This window comes from Gossypium raimondii, chromosome 12 (genome assembly GCF_025698545.1).
Source record: "Gossypium raimondii isolate GPD5lz chromosome 12, ASM2569854v1, whole genome shotgun sequence".
In the NCBI taxonomy this organism is placed as follows: Eukaryota; Viridiplantae; Streptophyta; class Magnoliopsida; order Malvales; family Malvaceae; genus Gossypium; species Gossypium raimondii.
Genome location: NC_068576.1, coordinates 27,251,853 through 27,269,991, shown reverse-complemented (window position 1 = coordinate 27,269,991; position 18,139 = coordinate 27,251,853). Strand labels below are relative to the sequence as shown.

At 34.2% G+C, this 18,139-nt stretch overlaps 1 protein-coding gene across 3 annotated transcripts; it reads right to left on the bottom strand.

Moving 5' to 3' along the window:
• Nucleotides 1-1,203: 1,203 nt before the first annotated feature.
• On the bottom strand, nucleotides 1,204-17,195 carry LOC105763609 (phosphatidylinositol-3-phosphatase myotubularin-1). 3 transcript variants are annotated; one of them, XM_052624677.1, is made up of 20 exons: nucleotides 16,921-17,195; nucleotides 16,765-16,833; nucleotides 16,440-16,514; nucleotides 15,604-15,675; nucleotides 14,870-14,939; nucleotides 10,453-10,502; nucleotides 9,434-9,723; nucleotides 9,190-9,263; nucleotides 9,039-9,102; nucleotides 8,787-8,852; nucleotides 8,563-8,631; nucleotides 8,303-8,402; nucleotides 8,089-8,202; nucleotides 7,415-7,584; nucleotides 6,521-6,605; nucleotides 5,948-6,160; nucleotides 5,665-5,724; nucleotides 5,458-5,522; nucleotides 4,344-4,623; nucleotides 1,204-2,152 (listed from the first exon to the last, which is right to left on the bottom strand). In XM_052624677.1, exons 1-20 carry the CDS (start codon nucleotides 17,029-17,031, stop codon nucleotides 1,637-1,639), a joined length of 2,613 nt encoding a protein of 870 aa, XP_052480637.1. In that variant the 5' UTR covers nucleotides 17,032-17,195; the 3' UTR covers nucleotides 1,204-1,636. The 3 variants fall into 3 exon arrangements, with proteins under 3 accessions (XP_052480637.1, XP_052480638.1, XP_012437332.1); XM_052624678.1 differs by lacking the exon at nucleotides 16,765-16,833; XM_012581878.2 differs by lacking the exon at nucleotides 8,563-8,631 and having other exon boundaries at nucleotides 16,921-17,193.
• Between the last annotated feature and the right edge of the window lie 944 nt (nucleotides 17,196-18,139).

Sequence of the window (18,139 nt, the reverse complement as noted above, 5' to 3'; positions counted from 1 at the left end):
TCTTAAGTTCAATTTATTAAATATATTTATAGATAACAAATTGTACAAAAAATTTATTATAAAATTTTGCATTAATTTGTTTTTATATTTTATTATTATCATATTTAAATGATAATAATATAAATAAACTATCATTTAATTAGTTAGAGGATATTAATACCATTTAATACTTATTCCTTTTATATTTTTATACATAATTTATCTTATTTTATTCGATTCCATTCCTACAAACTAAAGGTGCCACAAATTGTACTTTTATTTTTAGGAGTTTAATCTCTTTACTTTTCAAATTTCAAAATTCAAGTGTAACTATTAACAATACTAAAATTATTTTGTTAAATTCATGTTTATTACAATGCCGTTTTTTAGTTATATGACTATCGAGTTTTTTTATTATTTTAAAATGTCACAGTAAATTTAAGAAAAGAATTTATTTCAAGAAATAAAAGTGCAATGGCATATTTTAACCAACAATTTTATAATCTTTTGACCTTATGCCCTTCACAATATACAAAATCTAAAACACGAACACAGACAAAAACACACCACCAAACCATGAACATGCAAGAAGTTATACAAAGAATAACATTAAACACATTACAACACAGAATGCACAAATACAACGTTAATACATAAACATGTCAAAATTATATAAACATATTTTAAACACAATTATGACACAAAAATACATACTGACGGGCCTATAATATGGCATAAGTTTACGATGTTATGCAGTGAATATGTAAAGTTTATTTTTCCTAGTGAAAACTACTTTTTTTTCACCAACAAACTTTAGCAAAAAATTGACTTTGTTACCTCTGTTTAGTAGTTACCTTCGTAGCTTTCAAGCGCAGAGCCAGTTTTCCGATTGCAGTTGCTTGGAGCATGGAAATGTGGACAGCTTCTGAACAACACCGAAAGCCTCGAAAATCCTGTCTTTCAGCACCAATATTCATGCATCATTTCAGACATAATCTACAATCTTCATGGGGTTAATTTCATCTGAAACTCAGAATTTCTTGGCATACATGGATTTGACTCCTAGAACAGAGGGAAGACCAAATGGACCAAAAGAAGACATTCCTGAGGCAATTGGATCGAGCTCCACGCCAGTCATTTCAGCTTCATCTTTCATTCAAGCGGCACTAAGCTATCTTCCCGTCTCCCAAGAAGACACATTGTTTACAATAGTGAGAAAGAACATAAGAAAATCAAGAAAAGGAATTTTACTAGTGAACCTGTATGAAGTCAGTCAATCGGTATACATTGATTATGGGGCAATGGCAGAAAATAAGTAGGTCTCGTAATCTTTACACTCACTAATCTTATTCCAGAAAGGAATGACCATGTAATAGCAGCTGATACTGAAGAATGGTACCAAAAACCAAACCAGCATCAATCACATAGCCTCTAAAACGAACAAGTTCTTGCTTCTGTTCATCATATCTAAACTAGATAGATAACAAATGACTGCATTCTCTAAACAACATATCCCCAGACCAATCTGAAAAGCTGGGGCAGTACATTTTTGCCTCACCTCCAGGCCAGCTTCTGACAAAAGAGCCATAGTTGTGGCTTCTTGTATTGAATCTGTGAAATCTGATTATATACCGAAACTACATATCCAAATTTTCAGTTAAGACTCAAAATAACTATCGTAAATAGACAGGTGGTCAAATGCATCAAAATTTGCCTTCAGTCCAACAAACTGACTACCAAGCTGAGCACAACCAGCACTTGGCCACTGGCAGCTGCCATCCCGTGTACGCAAAGGACATAAAGTTTCACATACTTGACCGAGTGGACTGCTGGAAACATCATCCGACACAACTGTAACTGAAACAGACAAATCTGAGTTGTCATCACGCTCCATTGTACCATCAGATTCTTTTCTAGGAGGAGACTGTATACTTTTTTCTTGAGATCCTGTTGGATTACTTTCAACATCAACAGTACAGTCACCATTACTTGTGTAGTTAACCCTGCACCCCAGCGACAGTATGGCTCGCTTAATGGCAACACTTTCCTTGCTGGCTCTTTGGGCCAAGTTCACTGCAGAGCTACTGAGCCGTTTCTCATTCCGTAATTCTGCCTTCAATGTTTCCATGGCCACAGAGTACTCTTTAGCTTTCATTTCAGCTGCTTCTTTAGCCTGTTAGCATTGCAGCACCCAATAAATATTTTAAAAAAATATATATTGTGCTTAGCGAGTACTGTTACATGTTCCCAATTTATCCAGTACACCATGTATTTCTAAATAACCAAAGGGGACAATTAGTGGACAAAAACTGAAAATTTTAATACTGATGACAGCTCACCAATTTATTAATTTCCATATTTCTATGAGGTAGTTTAGGAATATTATTTTGTTTTTAATTTTTCTCCATTACTCCACATTATTCCTGATTTCTTGCTACCTAGTTTCTACTAATTTACACACTCTTAAGAATTAGAATAAGATAGTTTCTAGTATTAAGTAGCCTAGAATTCCTCAATGGCACATAACAATGAATTTCTTTCTGTTCTCTTCTGCAAAAATTCTTCCTACCCTCTGTTTTCATGGTATCAGATTTATTTTTCCTCTGATTTTTATTTTGGCTAAACAGTCATTTCAGATGCGACTCTAGAGGAATATTCAGAGGTGTTATCTGAACCTTCTGGTAGTATATCCTCATCTACGATTTCTACTGGTGGGGAAATCCATTCTCTCCAAATAACCCAACACAAACTTTAGTGGGAACAATTTTCTTGAATGGTCTCAAGTGGTTATGTTGGTAATTCGAGGCAAAGGAAAATTTGGTTACATGATATGTGCAAAGGTAAAACCCAACAAAGGAGAAGCAGGTTACTCAACTTGGGAGTCAGAAAAATATTATGATCATGGCATGGTTAATTAATTCCTTGAAACCCAAGGTTGGCCAGACTTATTTATTCTACCAGAGAGCAAAGGAGATATGGGGCATGGCCATTGAAATGTAGTCGGATCTGGAAAACACAGCACAACATTTTGAGATTCGATCTCCTCTAAGAAACAGCAAACAAGGTGATCTTTCAGTGGCTGAATATGTCTACTCTAGGTAAAGGCTTGTTGTTAAAGAAAAATGAGCAGAGAAGTGAGGAGGCATTTATTGATGCAGATTGGGCAGGTTCAGTTGAAGATAAGAGGTCCACATCAGATTACAATGCTTTGGGGGAATTTGGTTCTTGGAGAAGCAAGAAGCAACCAGTTAGCTCGCAGCAGCATAGAGGCTAAATTTAGAGCCCTTAGGTTCGGCTTGGTATAGAGGATGGAAAATTTGTTAATCAAATGGTTAAGATTCATAACCATTTTCTTTCTTTGTAGCTTAACCAATAGATTGAAAAATTTATCCTCCATACCAAGCAGAGCCTTAGAGCCCTTGCACATGGAACTTGTGAGCTGATTTCATTAAAGAGGTTATGGAAGAACTGAAAGTGCCTAGTACTGAACCTATGAAAGTATTTGAGATAACAAGGCAACCATAAGTATTGCAAAAAATCCGGTTCATCATGACTGAACAAAATATGTTGGGATAAATATGCATTTTATCAGATAAAAAATAGTTAATTTGCTTGACCTATGTGCCTAGCAAACAACAGATAGCAGATGTCCCTATAAATGCACTGCCTAAACCAAGTTTTGAAGTGCCAGTGGACAAGCTGGGAACGAACATCTATTCACCAGCTAGAGGGGGTGTTCGGTGTTGACAGGTCAAGGATTTATTTATTTCCAGACTTCTAGGAGTTAGTTTAGGGTATTATTTTATTTTGGTTAAAATGCGCAGTTAGTCCCTGTACTCGTATAGAATTTTAGATTTGGTCCCAGTGCTTTTAAAGTTAAAAATTCAATCCTCCTATTTTTTCAATTTAAAAATGCTAGTGTAATCATTATTGTTGTTGCTAGTTTCTATAAAAATTTGTCAATTTAACATGTTTATTTTCTGTTAATCATATGTCACGTCATACGAGAGCAGCCTAACCAAAATTCCAAGTTGACAAATTTAGACAAAAAATACTTACAATTTTAATGACTCGACTAAAGATTTTAAATCAAACAAGTAGGACTTAATTTTTAACTTCTTAAATACAAGGACTAAATCTCAAATTTTTTCAAAGTACAGGGACTAACAGCATATTATAACCTTTTATTTTTATATTTTCTTGATGACTCAATACCATTTCCTGAGTTCTTGCTACTAATTTCAAAAGTTTACAGATTCTAAGCATTAGAATAGGATAGTTTCTTTTATTAAGTAGCTTAGAATTCCTCAATGATCTTTCTGTTTCTTTTACAGAGATTTTTTCTAGTCTCTGTTTTCAAATACCTTTTGCAGTTCAGAAAACTTTATAGCCATGCTCCTGGATTCAGCCTCAAGTTCACCAGCTTGGGATTCAGAAGGACAAGCCCAACGAAGATGGAATTGGGGCCAAAGTGTTGGGGCCAAAGCAGCTGCTGGAGGAAAAATTGGCCCATTATGTTTCAATGGATCATAGAAGAGGTTATAATGGGCATGAGAACTCCCCTCCGAAGAACGCAGATCAGCAAAATAGGCCCACAAGCATCCACATGCTTCATAGATACCACATTTTTCTCTCTCCTTCTCACTGAAAATATAAATAAACAAAATACTTGACACTTCAAAAGGGGGTTTGGAGGAAATTTGAATGGCAAGAAAAACAAAATTGTTACTTTCAATACAACGAGGTCATCTTGAAATATATAAAACTTCCTTTATGTACTAATGCAGCTACCCACAATTTTGGACTAACCAGTGAAGGAAATAATTTAGGCTCCTCAAAAGTTTATGAAACAAATTGTAGAACTCAGACTTGAAGGTAGAAAGAACAATGTGCTTTTCTTCCACATTTCTACAAGCTTATAAATCATCTGATCTTTCATAAATGCAGAAGATTGCAACAATAAACACAATGATTCCAGAATAAAGATGCCCATAGGTTTTATGCAGGAATATCCACTATTTTCCATCAAGTGCCAAATTATGAAAATTTAAAAAGCAGTAGAATTTTGATGAATGATAGGGGTACAGATGGCTAGTTTTCTCAACAATCGAATTGAATGAACCCCATTGTAATCTCAGAAGCAAAGTGCACGTATTTTAAGTAAAGCCATGGTTGAGAATATGTTTGCTCTGAGCCTCTGACTTTAAGAGTATCTTATAAATTTTAGATATTTTGTAAGGCATAGATCATAGACGATAGGAAACAAAGATGAAAGTTATTTCAGAGGGAATTAATTTAAGTTTCATAGATAGAATGGACAACGATCACCTGTGCATTGCCTGTAAAAGGCCCTAAATGTTTGTTGCACCATTTTTTCCCAGACACCCCCCTCTCCCACCAATTTTCACATTTCTCAAATTCTTCAGCAAGCAAACTTAAGTTGGCACAGCAGGCTAAAGCTACTAATAGAGAAATTACCTGTTACATAAGAAATTTCCAAAACGACATGAGAGCACACAGTCCAAGAAATCCACCAGGAAAGTCTAAATCAACATAAAGTAAGAATGTCACTAAATCAGTAAGTATGGAGAAAATAAAGGATAAAGTCAAAAAAATTGCCACGTGAAAAGAATTATATTTGATAAAACAAGAAGTGAATGCCATGCATAAAAGAAAGATGCATACTGAGGAGAACTCAAAAGCAAATGGATACACCCTTAACAACTGAGAAACACAATCAACCCACTGCAAAACAACAAATGCACAAATCAGATCTCAAATTAATCAGTGAATTGAAATTATACTGATGAATTAACAACAGCATCAAAATAAGATATCTATTAATTATAATTTGTGTGAAATAGAAACCCCCAAAGATTTCACAATTTCATTACATGTGAAAATTATCAAACTAAAATGAAACAGAACTTCAGTGAAAGAATAACCAAAAATATTTCAGCACAGATACCTGCAAGAATATGGGGGAATAATTGTTCTGCGCATGAGATGTATTAGAAGTTTGAGGTGTGAATGATCCAGAAGATTGGCGTACTGGAGATGATGACAGATTCCCAGTGGAAGATTGTCTGGTTAAATCAAATGAAGTTCCAGACACACTTGGCATTCCAATGCGATCTGAGAATGGGTGACCAAAAGCTAGCCAATCTTTTTCAACAAGTGCCTGTATTAAGATGTAATAATCCAGAATAAGAGACATTTTTCCAAGTTGTTATCCCAATTCCCAAGTTCCCAGGGCACTGAAAAACCATCGGCATCTCACGTGGATGTGCCTAAAGGGAATTTAAACTGCAAAACCACTTTTAGGTGGGGGAACATGACAGCTATTTTTCTCAAAAGTAATGCTAAATATGTGATGCTGTCTTGCTGAGTGAAGTGAAGAGGAAAAGGTACAAGCAAAACCTAGTACATAATATGTGTCTTGGGCCGTAGTGCTGCAAATGAGAAATAGGTTCTAAAAAAGGAGAATGCAAAGAGAGATGGAGGGGTTGTTTGTTGAAAAGGCCATTGTTCAGAAAAATACCTGAAAACCTGCGAATGTCCGGTAATATGGATCAAGCATCAGATTTGCTAGTGAAACCAGCTGACTTGTTCTATCCCATCCATCACTACATTAAAACAGTCCAGAAAGGATAATTAAACTGATATGTGAAAAGAAAAAGAAGGCAAACAACAGATGTAATGGTATTCACATAAATTACTGGTAGATGAATTTGTTGGCATGGCTGAGGAGATTAGAAGGATTTTTTTTCTTTCTTTCTTTCTTTTTTTTGGTTTGGGGGGTGAGATGAGCATGGAAGTGGCCTCATACCATAGGGCATATTGATGAGGAGAGAAACCTAGAATTTTTTTTAATCTTCTTCCTTTTATTTATTTTATAAGATAAACTGGGTCTGACATCTGACTTAAGTTTTATATCACAATGAATTTTGCCTTGAGGCTTCTACAGGGCTTAGGATTGAATTACTACATAGATTTTCACATGTTATCTTTTCTTTTCCTTTTTCATTTTCAACAATTTTAGTTTTAAGCCAACTGACCAACTCACTACCAGTAAAACAGATTCAAGTGAATAGCTCCATCAAACCAAATTAAAAAGTTAAAAGTAACTGATTGCACCAAATAGAAGTCATCAAGTCCATTTCACAAAGTGATACAGGTTCCACCAGTTAAACAATGATATATAAGCAAGAATAATTTGAACTAATGAGAGCAGTAAAAAAGAATAATGCCAGTGCACTGAACCAAAAAGACCCATATCACTTGCTCAAGTGCTGATCACTAACAGAAACAAGTCCGAAGACAATGGAAAGAACTTGCCTTTCCTCAAATCAACTTTAAAACAAATAGATAAAAGTACTTAAATGCAACAAAGATTAAACCAATAAATGTAGGCATGAACTAAAATAATACTAACCTGCAATGCACAAGCACAGACGCTGATTCCAAAGCAATGCGTGCAGCGATCCAAGCTGAACCAGCCAAGACACTTTGAACATGTATTAACCAACCACTGTCACCAAGGGTTGATACTGAAGCAGACATACTGCTGAGATTTCCTCCACCCCAAGTTGAACCGCCATGTCTCTGTAAGTTACAACTTCCATAGATTAGATGTTCACAACAATAATATCACGCATCAATATAGTTGACAGGGCCACATAGAACTTTGTGTGAAATTCTTGTCAGCTTATGTTCTTGATGTATACCAATCTCAGATGCTCTAAGAAGATGACTGACCAGTAAACATCAGGAATGATCTAGCATACTAACATATTCATATTCAAAATACTATAAATACAGCTCAACACAATTAATTCCTTTATTATTATTTTTCTTTTTTGGGGGGGGGGGGGGGAGAAGGATCATAATAGTACACACTTGGTATTATCAGCTAGATTTTGATCCACAAAAGAAAAGAGAAATAAAAGAAACAAACGTAGATTATATTTCTTTAGGAAGAAGGTTTATGCACATAAATTCCTCACAAACTTTATTCAAGTTAATGCACCAAATATCCTCATGGTTCTTTCTAAATGCACTTCCAGTAACTGATCAAGATCTTAATGGGGCTGGAACTGCAGGGCTAACCAAAAATGAAGACATTCCATCTGATGATGCGGCACCGTGAGTGTCTAAATAGTCTCTAAGCCGAGCAAAACTTTCTCTCATTGCATGTATGTTGTCTATCCCAAAGAAAACTATCTGACAAGGAGAACAAAAAAAACTTAGGGCACTAAAAACTACAGAGCCAAATTTTGTTAGGTAGAGATGCATATCTTCCAAGCTCAAACTTAAGACAGACCTCAGAATGAAAATAGTTTGAAGAAGACTCCGAGCCCCCTCCCATTGCTCCATTTGCCAATGCATTTTTTCTTGGTCTTGCATCAGCAATATATAGCTTTCTAAATTGGCAGAAGAAACAATGTTAAAATAGAGGTAACACTAGCAATTCCTATATGGACATTACTTTCATCCTTCTGGAACAAAAGCAAAACAGAAACAAACCATTAAAAGTTCAAAAAACATGTACACTATCAAGGCATATTCTAAAAATCTGGTTACCTAAAAACATGAGGATCTTTCTTTGTGAGCAAGCTCCCATGTGTTATGAAAATGATGTCATTGTAAAATCTAATGGAATATAAAATAAATAAACACTTTTTAATTTGATAATTGATATACACCACTTATTCCAGGAGCAGTTTAAAGTAGGGAAGTAGATGCTGATACTTATGATAAGGAAAAACGACCTATGACATCATACAGGAATCAACAAAACAGAGTACCTCCTTGAACCCTTTCCATCAACAAGTTGAGTGCAAAGCGAAGCGACCAACTTTTCATCGGCATTGCTATAGAAGAATCATAAAAACGAAAAATTAGATGAACCATACTCCTTGAAAGAAAAACCAAAAAATAAGTTTGCCATAGATATCATTTTAGCCAGGCATCATTTTATTAGAAACTTTAGATATGCAATATATATCAATACATTTCTCACTGAAGGGCTTTGGGGTTCATCAAAAACTAAGTAATACCTCCTCATATTCATCATAAGACCAACCAAGGGTTGTGCTGAACGGCCAAGAACTGCTCCAGTTCCTGTTTTCCAATGCAGGTATCACAAATCAAGGACGAACATATATCATTGAGAAGGGGGGGGGGACATACACAAAAATTATCACATACCAGGGTGACACCAAGAAACTACAGGTATCCTACACCTTGCACGAAAAGTTGAAGCTTGGATCACTTCTTCATCACTAGCAAAAATTAGTTCCAGAATGAAGATTAGTTCCTTAGATATAGCAATAATTGTGAAACTAGCCTTATCCACAACGATCTGATTCAAAAGTTAAAATAAGGAAAGACTGGTTCTGGTTTCCTTTTATGTCTTCCTCTTGCCATCTCAAAGGGGATCCCAATACCTTACCTAATACTTTTTGGAACAATCAATGCAAATGGATAACTCGAACACACTGTATAGTTGGAATTTGTGTTGCTTATTCTCCATAAATCATTAGACAATGTAAATGACCCCTCTTCAACCATACTCACAGATGCACAATGGGAGCCTTTTCCAAGAAGGCGGAAGTATTCATTCAGTAACCGCACCTTTGAGTTTGGCTTACTGAATTTGGACGGTCCACAAGTAAAAGCATAAAGATCCCAAATTCTTGCTGGCTTTGCACATCTCAGTAATGCATCAAATATAACACGTCTCTACATAGAAAAAATTTACAACCGCATTAATTTCTTCATATAAATTACTTAAATCTCTGAGATGTAAGGTCAACCAATATGATAGTTTACTAATTTTCTTTTCTATATTAACTGAACTGAAAAGGAAAGGATGTTTGAACTTCCTTGAAACTAGTACAAGTATTACAAGTGTTTATTTTTCCAAAAAGTTAAAACAAATTTTCCTTTTCTAGAATAAGATAAAGCATCATGTTATGCCTAGAAAAAACTTTCATGGACTTAGTTCATTACCATGCAATTCTGGCATATTTATTCCCATGGAATATAAGATTCATCTTCCACCTTAACCCTAAAATAATCCTATGCACTAAGCTTAGCAGAAATTGCACCATCAGCAGTTTGTGGTTGTAGGGAACATGATATGATTCATCTCCCACCTTAAATCTAAAATAATCCTATGCGCTAAGCTTAGCAGAAATTGCACCTTCCTTGTTTTCAAATTCTTTAAACAATACTAAACAGAAAACTTCTTCAAGCCTTAATTGATATAACAAATGCACATATATTATCAACAAGAAAAAACAAAAAAAGATTTAGGGAGTAGAGTCAGCTCTTTGAGTAGGGAATACATTCACCTAAAACTGGGCCTAATGCTCAGGTGCAAAAAAGCAAAAAAATAAAATATAGTATATACATACACATTATACTGAGAATATAAACGAAACCAAAGAATAGATGGCTAAAACAGACCTGCTTGGTTCGAGGGCGAAAACCAAACACAATAATTCTCATATCTTTTCCTGCAAAAGTAAGAGAAGCCTTTAGGTCCATTATTTCCATACCAATTAAATTAGAAAACTAGAATAGCATTGTCTATGACCTAAAGGACAGTTGTTTGCGTTAAACTATAACAAGATTAATTCTGGTAGACATTTGAACCTAATTCGAAATCCTAGTAGGAGTCTAGGAATTGGAAAGGTGGACCACACAATCTTATAAAACCATCTAGCCATTTTGGTGACAATTATCAGTTTTCTTAAACTAAAAGGATCTCTTACAAGTATGTTATAGGTTTCCACTACATGTGTGAAAATTTATTATAATAGGAGTGTTTTAAATAAGATATTAAAGAAGTTTTTTAGATATTATTTTGTATAGGTCTTTTTAGAGTTATTATTTACTTTTACTTTTTTCTTTAACTCATATGGCTTGTATAAATAGGATACCCAGTGTCATGAGCCGCTCATGATCAATGCGTACAAAATCGCCCAACAAGGTCAACTGACTAAATTACGCTCAGTCAACCCCACTTGGACTGGTTCGATTCATGGATCATAGATGGAAGCCCATCTACTTGAAGCCCGGTGGCCCAATGAAACACTCCAGTAATTTAGAGTTATCGAGGTAAATATTGTAATCCTAAGGATAAGATGTAACGAGTTCAAATTATTTAGGACTCTTATCTTGTTGATAAACATTAATCTTAATCGTCGATGTAATTTGAACTGTACCGTGGGATCAAAAGGAGTTCAAGTATAAATAGAGGCTTTCCCCTCATTTGTAATCATCCTATTCAAAAGTAATTGTATACTTTGAGAGCATTTACTCAAACACTTTGTGTGCAATCTTTTCTGGTGCCTTTTCCTGTTTGCTCATTGTTTCTTCTCTAATGTGTTCGCTTGTACTAAGTCTCAATGCCTTAGAAAATTTCTTTAAGAATTATCGCCTTTTTAGAGTTAGGTTGACTTAGACGAATTTGAAACAAAGTTATCTTCTAAAGTCACACGATTTGCTAGACTAAAGTTCTAGTCCCGTGACGGTTTGGTATCTGAGTCAAGGTTTGTAAAGTGCTGAGTTGAGATGACGAAAGAAGTAGAGGATCAAAATCTCCCAATGGAGACTTGTGGAGGTCCAAGAAAACTTACGGATCAAGAGATATGCTGTCGACTTTGGAAGGCAAGATTGTCAAACTCGAGGGTTTCGTGGGTGATATGAAAGAAAGCCTCAAGGTAGTTTTAGAGGCACTGTAGAGCTGGACACGAGGAGAGATGAGCTCAAAGGACAAGTGTTGGACACTCTTAATGCCGATGTGGAGGAGGTGCAATGAGCTCTCAATTCCATTGTGGCTCAGTTAACAGAGAGGGGTGATGCTCTCGAAGCTATGGTGGCAGCTTTGAAGGAGATTGAGGGGCTCCTTTTTTGCAAAGCAACCGTGGGTAATAGGGTGTTGGCTGCGACACCCAAGCCTAACATGGATGTACCCAAGCCTAAAGAGTTTAAGGGTACTAGGTCCACAAGGAATGTGGACAATGTTCTCTAGGGAATGAAACAGTAGCTCCGTGATCCTATGTATTTTACTAAAGTCACTCTTTTATTATGGCGTCATAGGTCCATAGATGAGAAATGAGGTGAAACCATAATTTGGACTTGATTTGAGTTCCAAAAAGAGTTGGGCAAATTTACCAAAAGTATGCCAAGGATGAGGTTCGGACTAAGTTGCGCCAACTTATGCAACAAAACCCAGTTAGGGAGTATGTATGGGAGTTCAGTGACCTGATATTCTAGATTTCTGATTTAGGTGAAAAAGTGGCATTCTTCTTTTTTATGGATGAATTGAAGTCATTGGCCAAGTAGGAATTTAGCAAAACCATAACCATAGCAGAGTCCTTAATTGAGCTTGGTTTGAAGAAAAACAAGTTCGAGTCCTCTAAGCCTAAAAGGAAATGCAACGGTGGGGGAAATCACGAGGGACAAGTTAAAAATGACAATGGTGGCAATGGGAAACCACAAAGGAGGAAGTGAAAGCCCAACAACAAACCAAAGGAGAAGAAGAGTGAAAAGGAGTCGATATAGAGATTCTTATGTTGTAGTTCACATAGAATGCGGGATTGCCTACAGCAATCCAAGCTGACTATGGTTAGTAAAGAAGAGGGGGAGCCAGATAATGAGACTTTAAAGCTTGATACGATGATACTCAATTCTGTGAAGGCAAAGAAAGGTCGCAAGCAGAAAAGGTTGATGTTTGCGGACATCAAAATCGCAAACCAAAGGAGTGCTCTTATTGATACAGGGGCATCAAACTTGTTCATGTGAGAGAGCTACGAATCAACTTGGTCTCACAGTTAATAAAATAACTAGAAGGATCAAGACTGTAAAGTAACACAAAGAGTTGAGCTATAGATTGATGATTAGAAAGACAAAAAAGACTTTGAGACAATTTATTTAGATGATTACGAATTTATGTTTGACTTAAATTTTCTTGATTAGATTGGTGCCTTTTTGATTCTTTTTGCCGAATACATATATATATTTTGGATCCTCAACAAGAATGCATTGTGCAAGTGAGTCGTGACGCAAAGGGTGGAGCTAAGACTATTGACAATGCAGCTAGCCAAGAATGTTCCTTGTGGTGAGAACATCAACTTGGTAATACAGAGGGATAAAGAGATCTCCTCGAAAATACTAAAGGTGCAGCAAACCGATATGAAGCATGTTGAGTTATTAGTTGGGCTACCACCTATAAGAAAACTGAGTTGTGCATTGAACTTTGTTGGTAAAGAAGTGATGCAAATTGGACAGTAAAAAAGAGTAAATATGACTAGTAAGGTACATTTCAAACACTTTTCTAATGTTTTATGTTATAACTTACCATTGACCTGATAAAGACACATTGGCCCTTTCAAAATTCTAAAGTGGGTTAGCCGAGAGGCTTACAAATCGGAGTTAGCGACAATAATTATGTCAAAACCTATTTGTAAGGATTAAGGGGATCCCAAGAGCGATGGTCTCTTACGATAGAGATGTACAAAGGGGAGAAATAGTTCGAATTAGATAGCAACAGAGACATAAGCTAAAGCAAATGTTTCGAGGGAAAGAACTACTTAACAAAACAACTAGTTGGGAATCAGCTAAGGCATTGTGGCGGTTTCAAAACGAGTTAGACCAACATCATTCTAGGGACGCGACGAGAGTGTCACTAAAATGTATAAGGGAGAATGTCACGGGCCATAGATAGAAGCCCGTGACCAATGCACAGAACATCGCCCAACAAAGTCATCTGATTAAATTGGGCTCATTCAAACCACTTGGAGTGGCCTGATTTGTGAAACATAGAAAAATCCCATCTACTTAAAGCCTAATGGCCTAATGAAACCCTCTAGTAATTTAGAGTTATCAAAGTAAATATTGTAATCTTAAGGATAAGATTGTAAACAGTTCAAATTCTTTAGGACTCTCAACTAGTAGATAGACATTAATCTTAGTTGTCGATATAATTTAAACTGTATCGTTGTATCGTGGGGAGTTCAACTATAAATATAAGTCTTCCCCCTAATTTGTAATCATCCTATTCAAGAGTAATTGAATACTTTGGGAGCATTTACTCAAACATTTTGTATGCAATCCTTTCTAGTGTCCTTTGTTGTTTGTTCATTGCTTCTTCATTTGTGTTTGCTTTCACTAAGTTTCGGTGCCTTAGAAAATTTCATTGAGAATTCTCGCATTTTGACTTAAGCGGATTTAAAGCAAAATTATCGCCTAAGGTCGCGCGGTTTATCAGACCAAAATTCTAGCACCATGACACTAGTAGTGAATAATAAGTTTTTCTTTACCCATAATTTTTTTCTTTATATTCACTTGATTTCTACCTTCGTTACAAGGAAGAGAATTTAAGTATGACCCAATTTCCTACAATTCCTAAAGAAACACTTTATAGGTAATTTTTTATTTATCAATCTACAAAATCTATTAAATCATTAATTCCAAAGTGAAGTATAATGGTCATAATTCTACCCATACTCCCATTCTACAAATAAAGGTAAACCCTAATCATTCTCTCTCTCCCCCTTCTAGCCCCTACCACTTCTTGTAGCCTCATGTCCCATCAAACTTCAAAATTTCAAACATATTTTATTACGGGAAAAGAATGTTCCCAATATGTATTTGGATATTCTCTTTTCAACTACCTTATGCATAATGCTCATCTTGTAGGTGCTTTTTCTATTATCTACAAGCCTATCCACTAGAAATAAAATGAAAGAATTCACGTAGCTGCTAATTATAGACACTTGACCACTTATATAAAATAAACGAATAAGTATGTTCGTCCAAAATTTAAAATACTGAAAACATGTTTTTTAAACAATTAAGACGTTAAAACATAGCATACCTATGATTTGAAGGAGACGACGAGATGGAGATCTATCAATTTGGCGAGCAGCTGATTGATTCTTCACTACCTACACAAATCCCCATCAATGCAAAATATATTAAATCAATCCACCTAGACGATTATTAGATTTAATATGGGCATTCAACAGTTAAAACAAAAAAAAATGGTATTATATACAGGCACACACGTCTATACTTGGTCTAAACTCTAAAGAATAATATAAATGCAAGTGTTAGGAACTAAAAACCTATCTATGCTATTGCATGTATTCTTTTATTATTTCTTTTTTCTTTTCAGATGTCTAGGCATCTTATGGAACTAGGCAAGGGACCTATCAGCTTAGACCTTCTCAAGTACTATGAGTGAAATTGGTTATTCAAATAATAGAATACAAATAACAACATAGTCGCTCTTAGATCACATATATTCTAAAGATTGCGTAGGCCTCCATTGAATAACCAAGGTGGCTTCTGACATTTATTTGACCTAATTCGTGACAATTTTACTGTTCAATTATCTTGTCAAAAATGAATAAAGATTTTAATGAAATGGCTTTTTAATCCCAACGCTTTGCACAAATCTCACTCAAATTCATTCCAACATACTTTATTTATGTAGTTTGTCATATCCACATCTATTAAGCATTCAAGTTGTTGCGATGCATTATTCCATTGGGTCTATACATTGAATTCAAAGTTCATATCTCCAAGCTCAACAACAAATTAACTTACCATTTTGTTGAATTTCTCAATTGTTTCCAGAGGAATGGTGCCTAGTGGAACAATATTTCTGGTGCCATCACTCTTTTGAAAAGAGGAAAATTAGATCAATTACATTGAAGTTGTAACAAAAAAGCATAAAAAAACCTACTACATTACTATTAATGCATGCGTATAAAAGAAATTTGTGAAATGCGATGTTAATGAAGTTTTATAAAAGGAAATAGAAACAATAAGTCCCAAAGATATGCAGCATCCCGCCCATTTTTTAGTATCATCAACTCATACGAGCACTATTGTAATTCTCATCACTTCTAATACCAATGAGTTCTTTTGAAAAAGCATTTCATCTCTTCCATCTGTTCTGTCATCTTCATTTTCTTCTCAACATTAAAAGCATTATGTAGAATGAGTTCATATTAAAGCTGAGTATCACATAGAGCATATTCTAGTGTGAGACTGACAGTTTTCACGCTGATACTAATGTCAAAACAGAGAGTACAGTGTCACCATTTAATTTGCAATATTAAGGTTGATATCAATCTAAAGAAGTTCTTAAACAAACATAAAATTTTCCCATTTGCTTGAAAAACTGGAGAATGAACTCCATTGTTAGAATACCAAGTAACTAAGTGCATTTTCAGGAGCTTAGAACTAATTTTTATAATCCCTATGGAAAAATGCCATCTATTTCAAGTTTGAAATCTAGGAATATTTGTATGTGCTATTACTCAAAAATTTCTTCATTCACCAAAAAGAGCTTAAAGTGATGCTGATGTATGTTGGCCAAATAATGCAAGACAGCAATAGTTAACCAAATACTAAATGCCATAAGGCAAATTACTTACAAGAAAGAGAAGTCGAAAGTTGGTAATGAACAAAGTTCCGGCCTCATCTCTATTAACAAGAACAACACCATGGCCCTAAAAATAGATATTCCAAAGTGCCATTACTTTAAGATATGCTATTGTAATATTTAAAGAAAGAAGCAGAAACTTCATTTTACAGAATTCACCTACTTATCAAGATTCTTGAAATTAACAATCTTGGAATTTCTCATTTCAATCAAAATGATAATCGGTGATCTAAGTTATCTATGAATAGAATTCAAAATCCATAATTTCAAGAAAAATCGCAAGGAAATAAAAATAAAAGAAAAAAATTCAGAAGAACCTCCTCTATAACTCGCTCAGCTTCAAGCAGAAACTCCGAATTAACATGAGAAACAGATCTTGTAACCGGCTACAGTTAAAAATTTGTTAATTACTTATTAAAAATGATAAAGTATTTAAAAAAAAAAACAACCCTAGAATCCACAAAAAGAAAAACCTCAATTTTGGTCCATTCAAGGGCGTCCCAGCTACCAGCACCGTCCAACCTCTCGCTACCATCAGAACTGTCTCGGGAGGAGACCGATCTAGGCGGCCGAAGTGTAGCCATGTCAGTCGAGTATTGACTCCAATTCCTCCTGTGTTTTTTTTCTTTTTTTTTTTGAAATTTTATTAATTTTCGAAGGTTTTGAAAAGTTAAGTTCGGAGAGACAAACAAATGAAATGAAAGGATTAGTAATGTTGACCGCAAGTGTGGCGGGTTGGATTTTCCAGCTGTTTGCTACATGTACAAAATGTATTAGGATATTTACCAATCCGGACCAGATTGACAATTAAATGATTTTTAGGGGACGCCTTTACTTACAAACAGCTTATCCTACGGTTTATGTTTAAAGTGAGTTTATTTCATAAAAAAATTATTGATAAAAATATTTTTTTATTTGTTTCATAAAAAGTAAATTGAACAAGGAAAAAAATCATTTTCAAAAATTATTTTACTTTTCTAAAAAAAGTAAGTCATTTTATGAAAAGAAAATATTCGTAATTTATATAAAATTAATTTAAATCAAATTTAATATTATAATAAAATTTTTAATTTTAAGTTTTGAAAATATATAAAATATTAAAATCTTAATATCAAATATTACGATGTTGAATATTATTAAATACACATATTTAATTCTTTATATATAATAATATAATGAATTAGTAATACAATTTATTATTTTAATGAATTATTTAATATTAAAATTTTATTTTAATAATAAATTTTAACAATAATAATTAAGTTTAAATAATATTATTAATATATTATTGAAAGTATTTATATTAATTTTAATAATAAATATATATTACAATTTATAAATATTTAATAATAAATGTTTTATAGTATAAAATAGGAATATTTTAATTATGTAGATATGAGTATTTGTTTAAATCATGCTTAGCTTCATTTATCTCTTGACTTTGATGTGTCATTATTGACTCTCATATATGTAATTTAAATTAAGTTTTAATTACACATTAATTATTACTAAGTTTACATATGATATTAATTATTATAAAATAAATTTCAATTCTCAAAAGGAAATGCTATTATAATATTTTGTAACAAATATATTTATGTTGTGTTTGTTTCACTAAGAATACCTTGTAGAAAATGATTTAAAATGTCAAAGAATGGAAAATATCTTACGGAGAATCATCTAAACATTAGA

Bases quoted from the DNA above. Each gene is read 5' to 3' on its own strand.
- LOC105763609 (XM_052624677.1), bottom strand. From the start codon at position 17,031: ATGGCTACACTTCGGCCGCCTAGATCGGTCTCCTCCCGAGACAGTTCT. The intron at 9,264-9,433 runs GTAAGGTATTGG...AATTTTTGCTAG, and splicing joins ATTGTTCCAAAAAGTATTAG to TGATGAAGAAGTGATCCAAG. The intron at 8,203-8,302 runs GTCTGTCTTAAG...TCTCCTTGTCAG, and splicing joins CAAACTATTTTCATTCTGAG to ATAGTTTTCTTTGGGATAGA.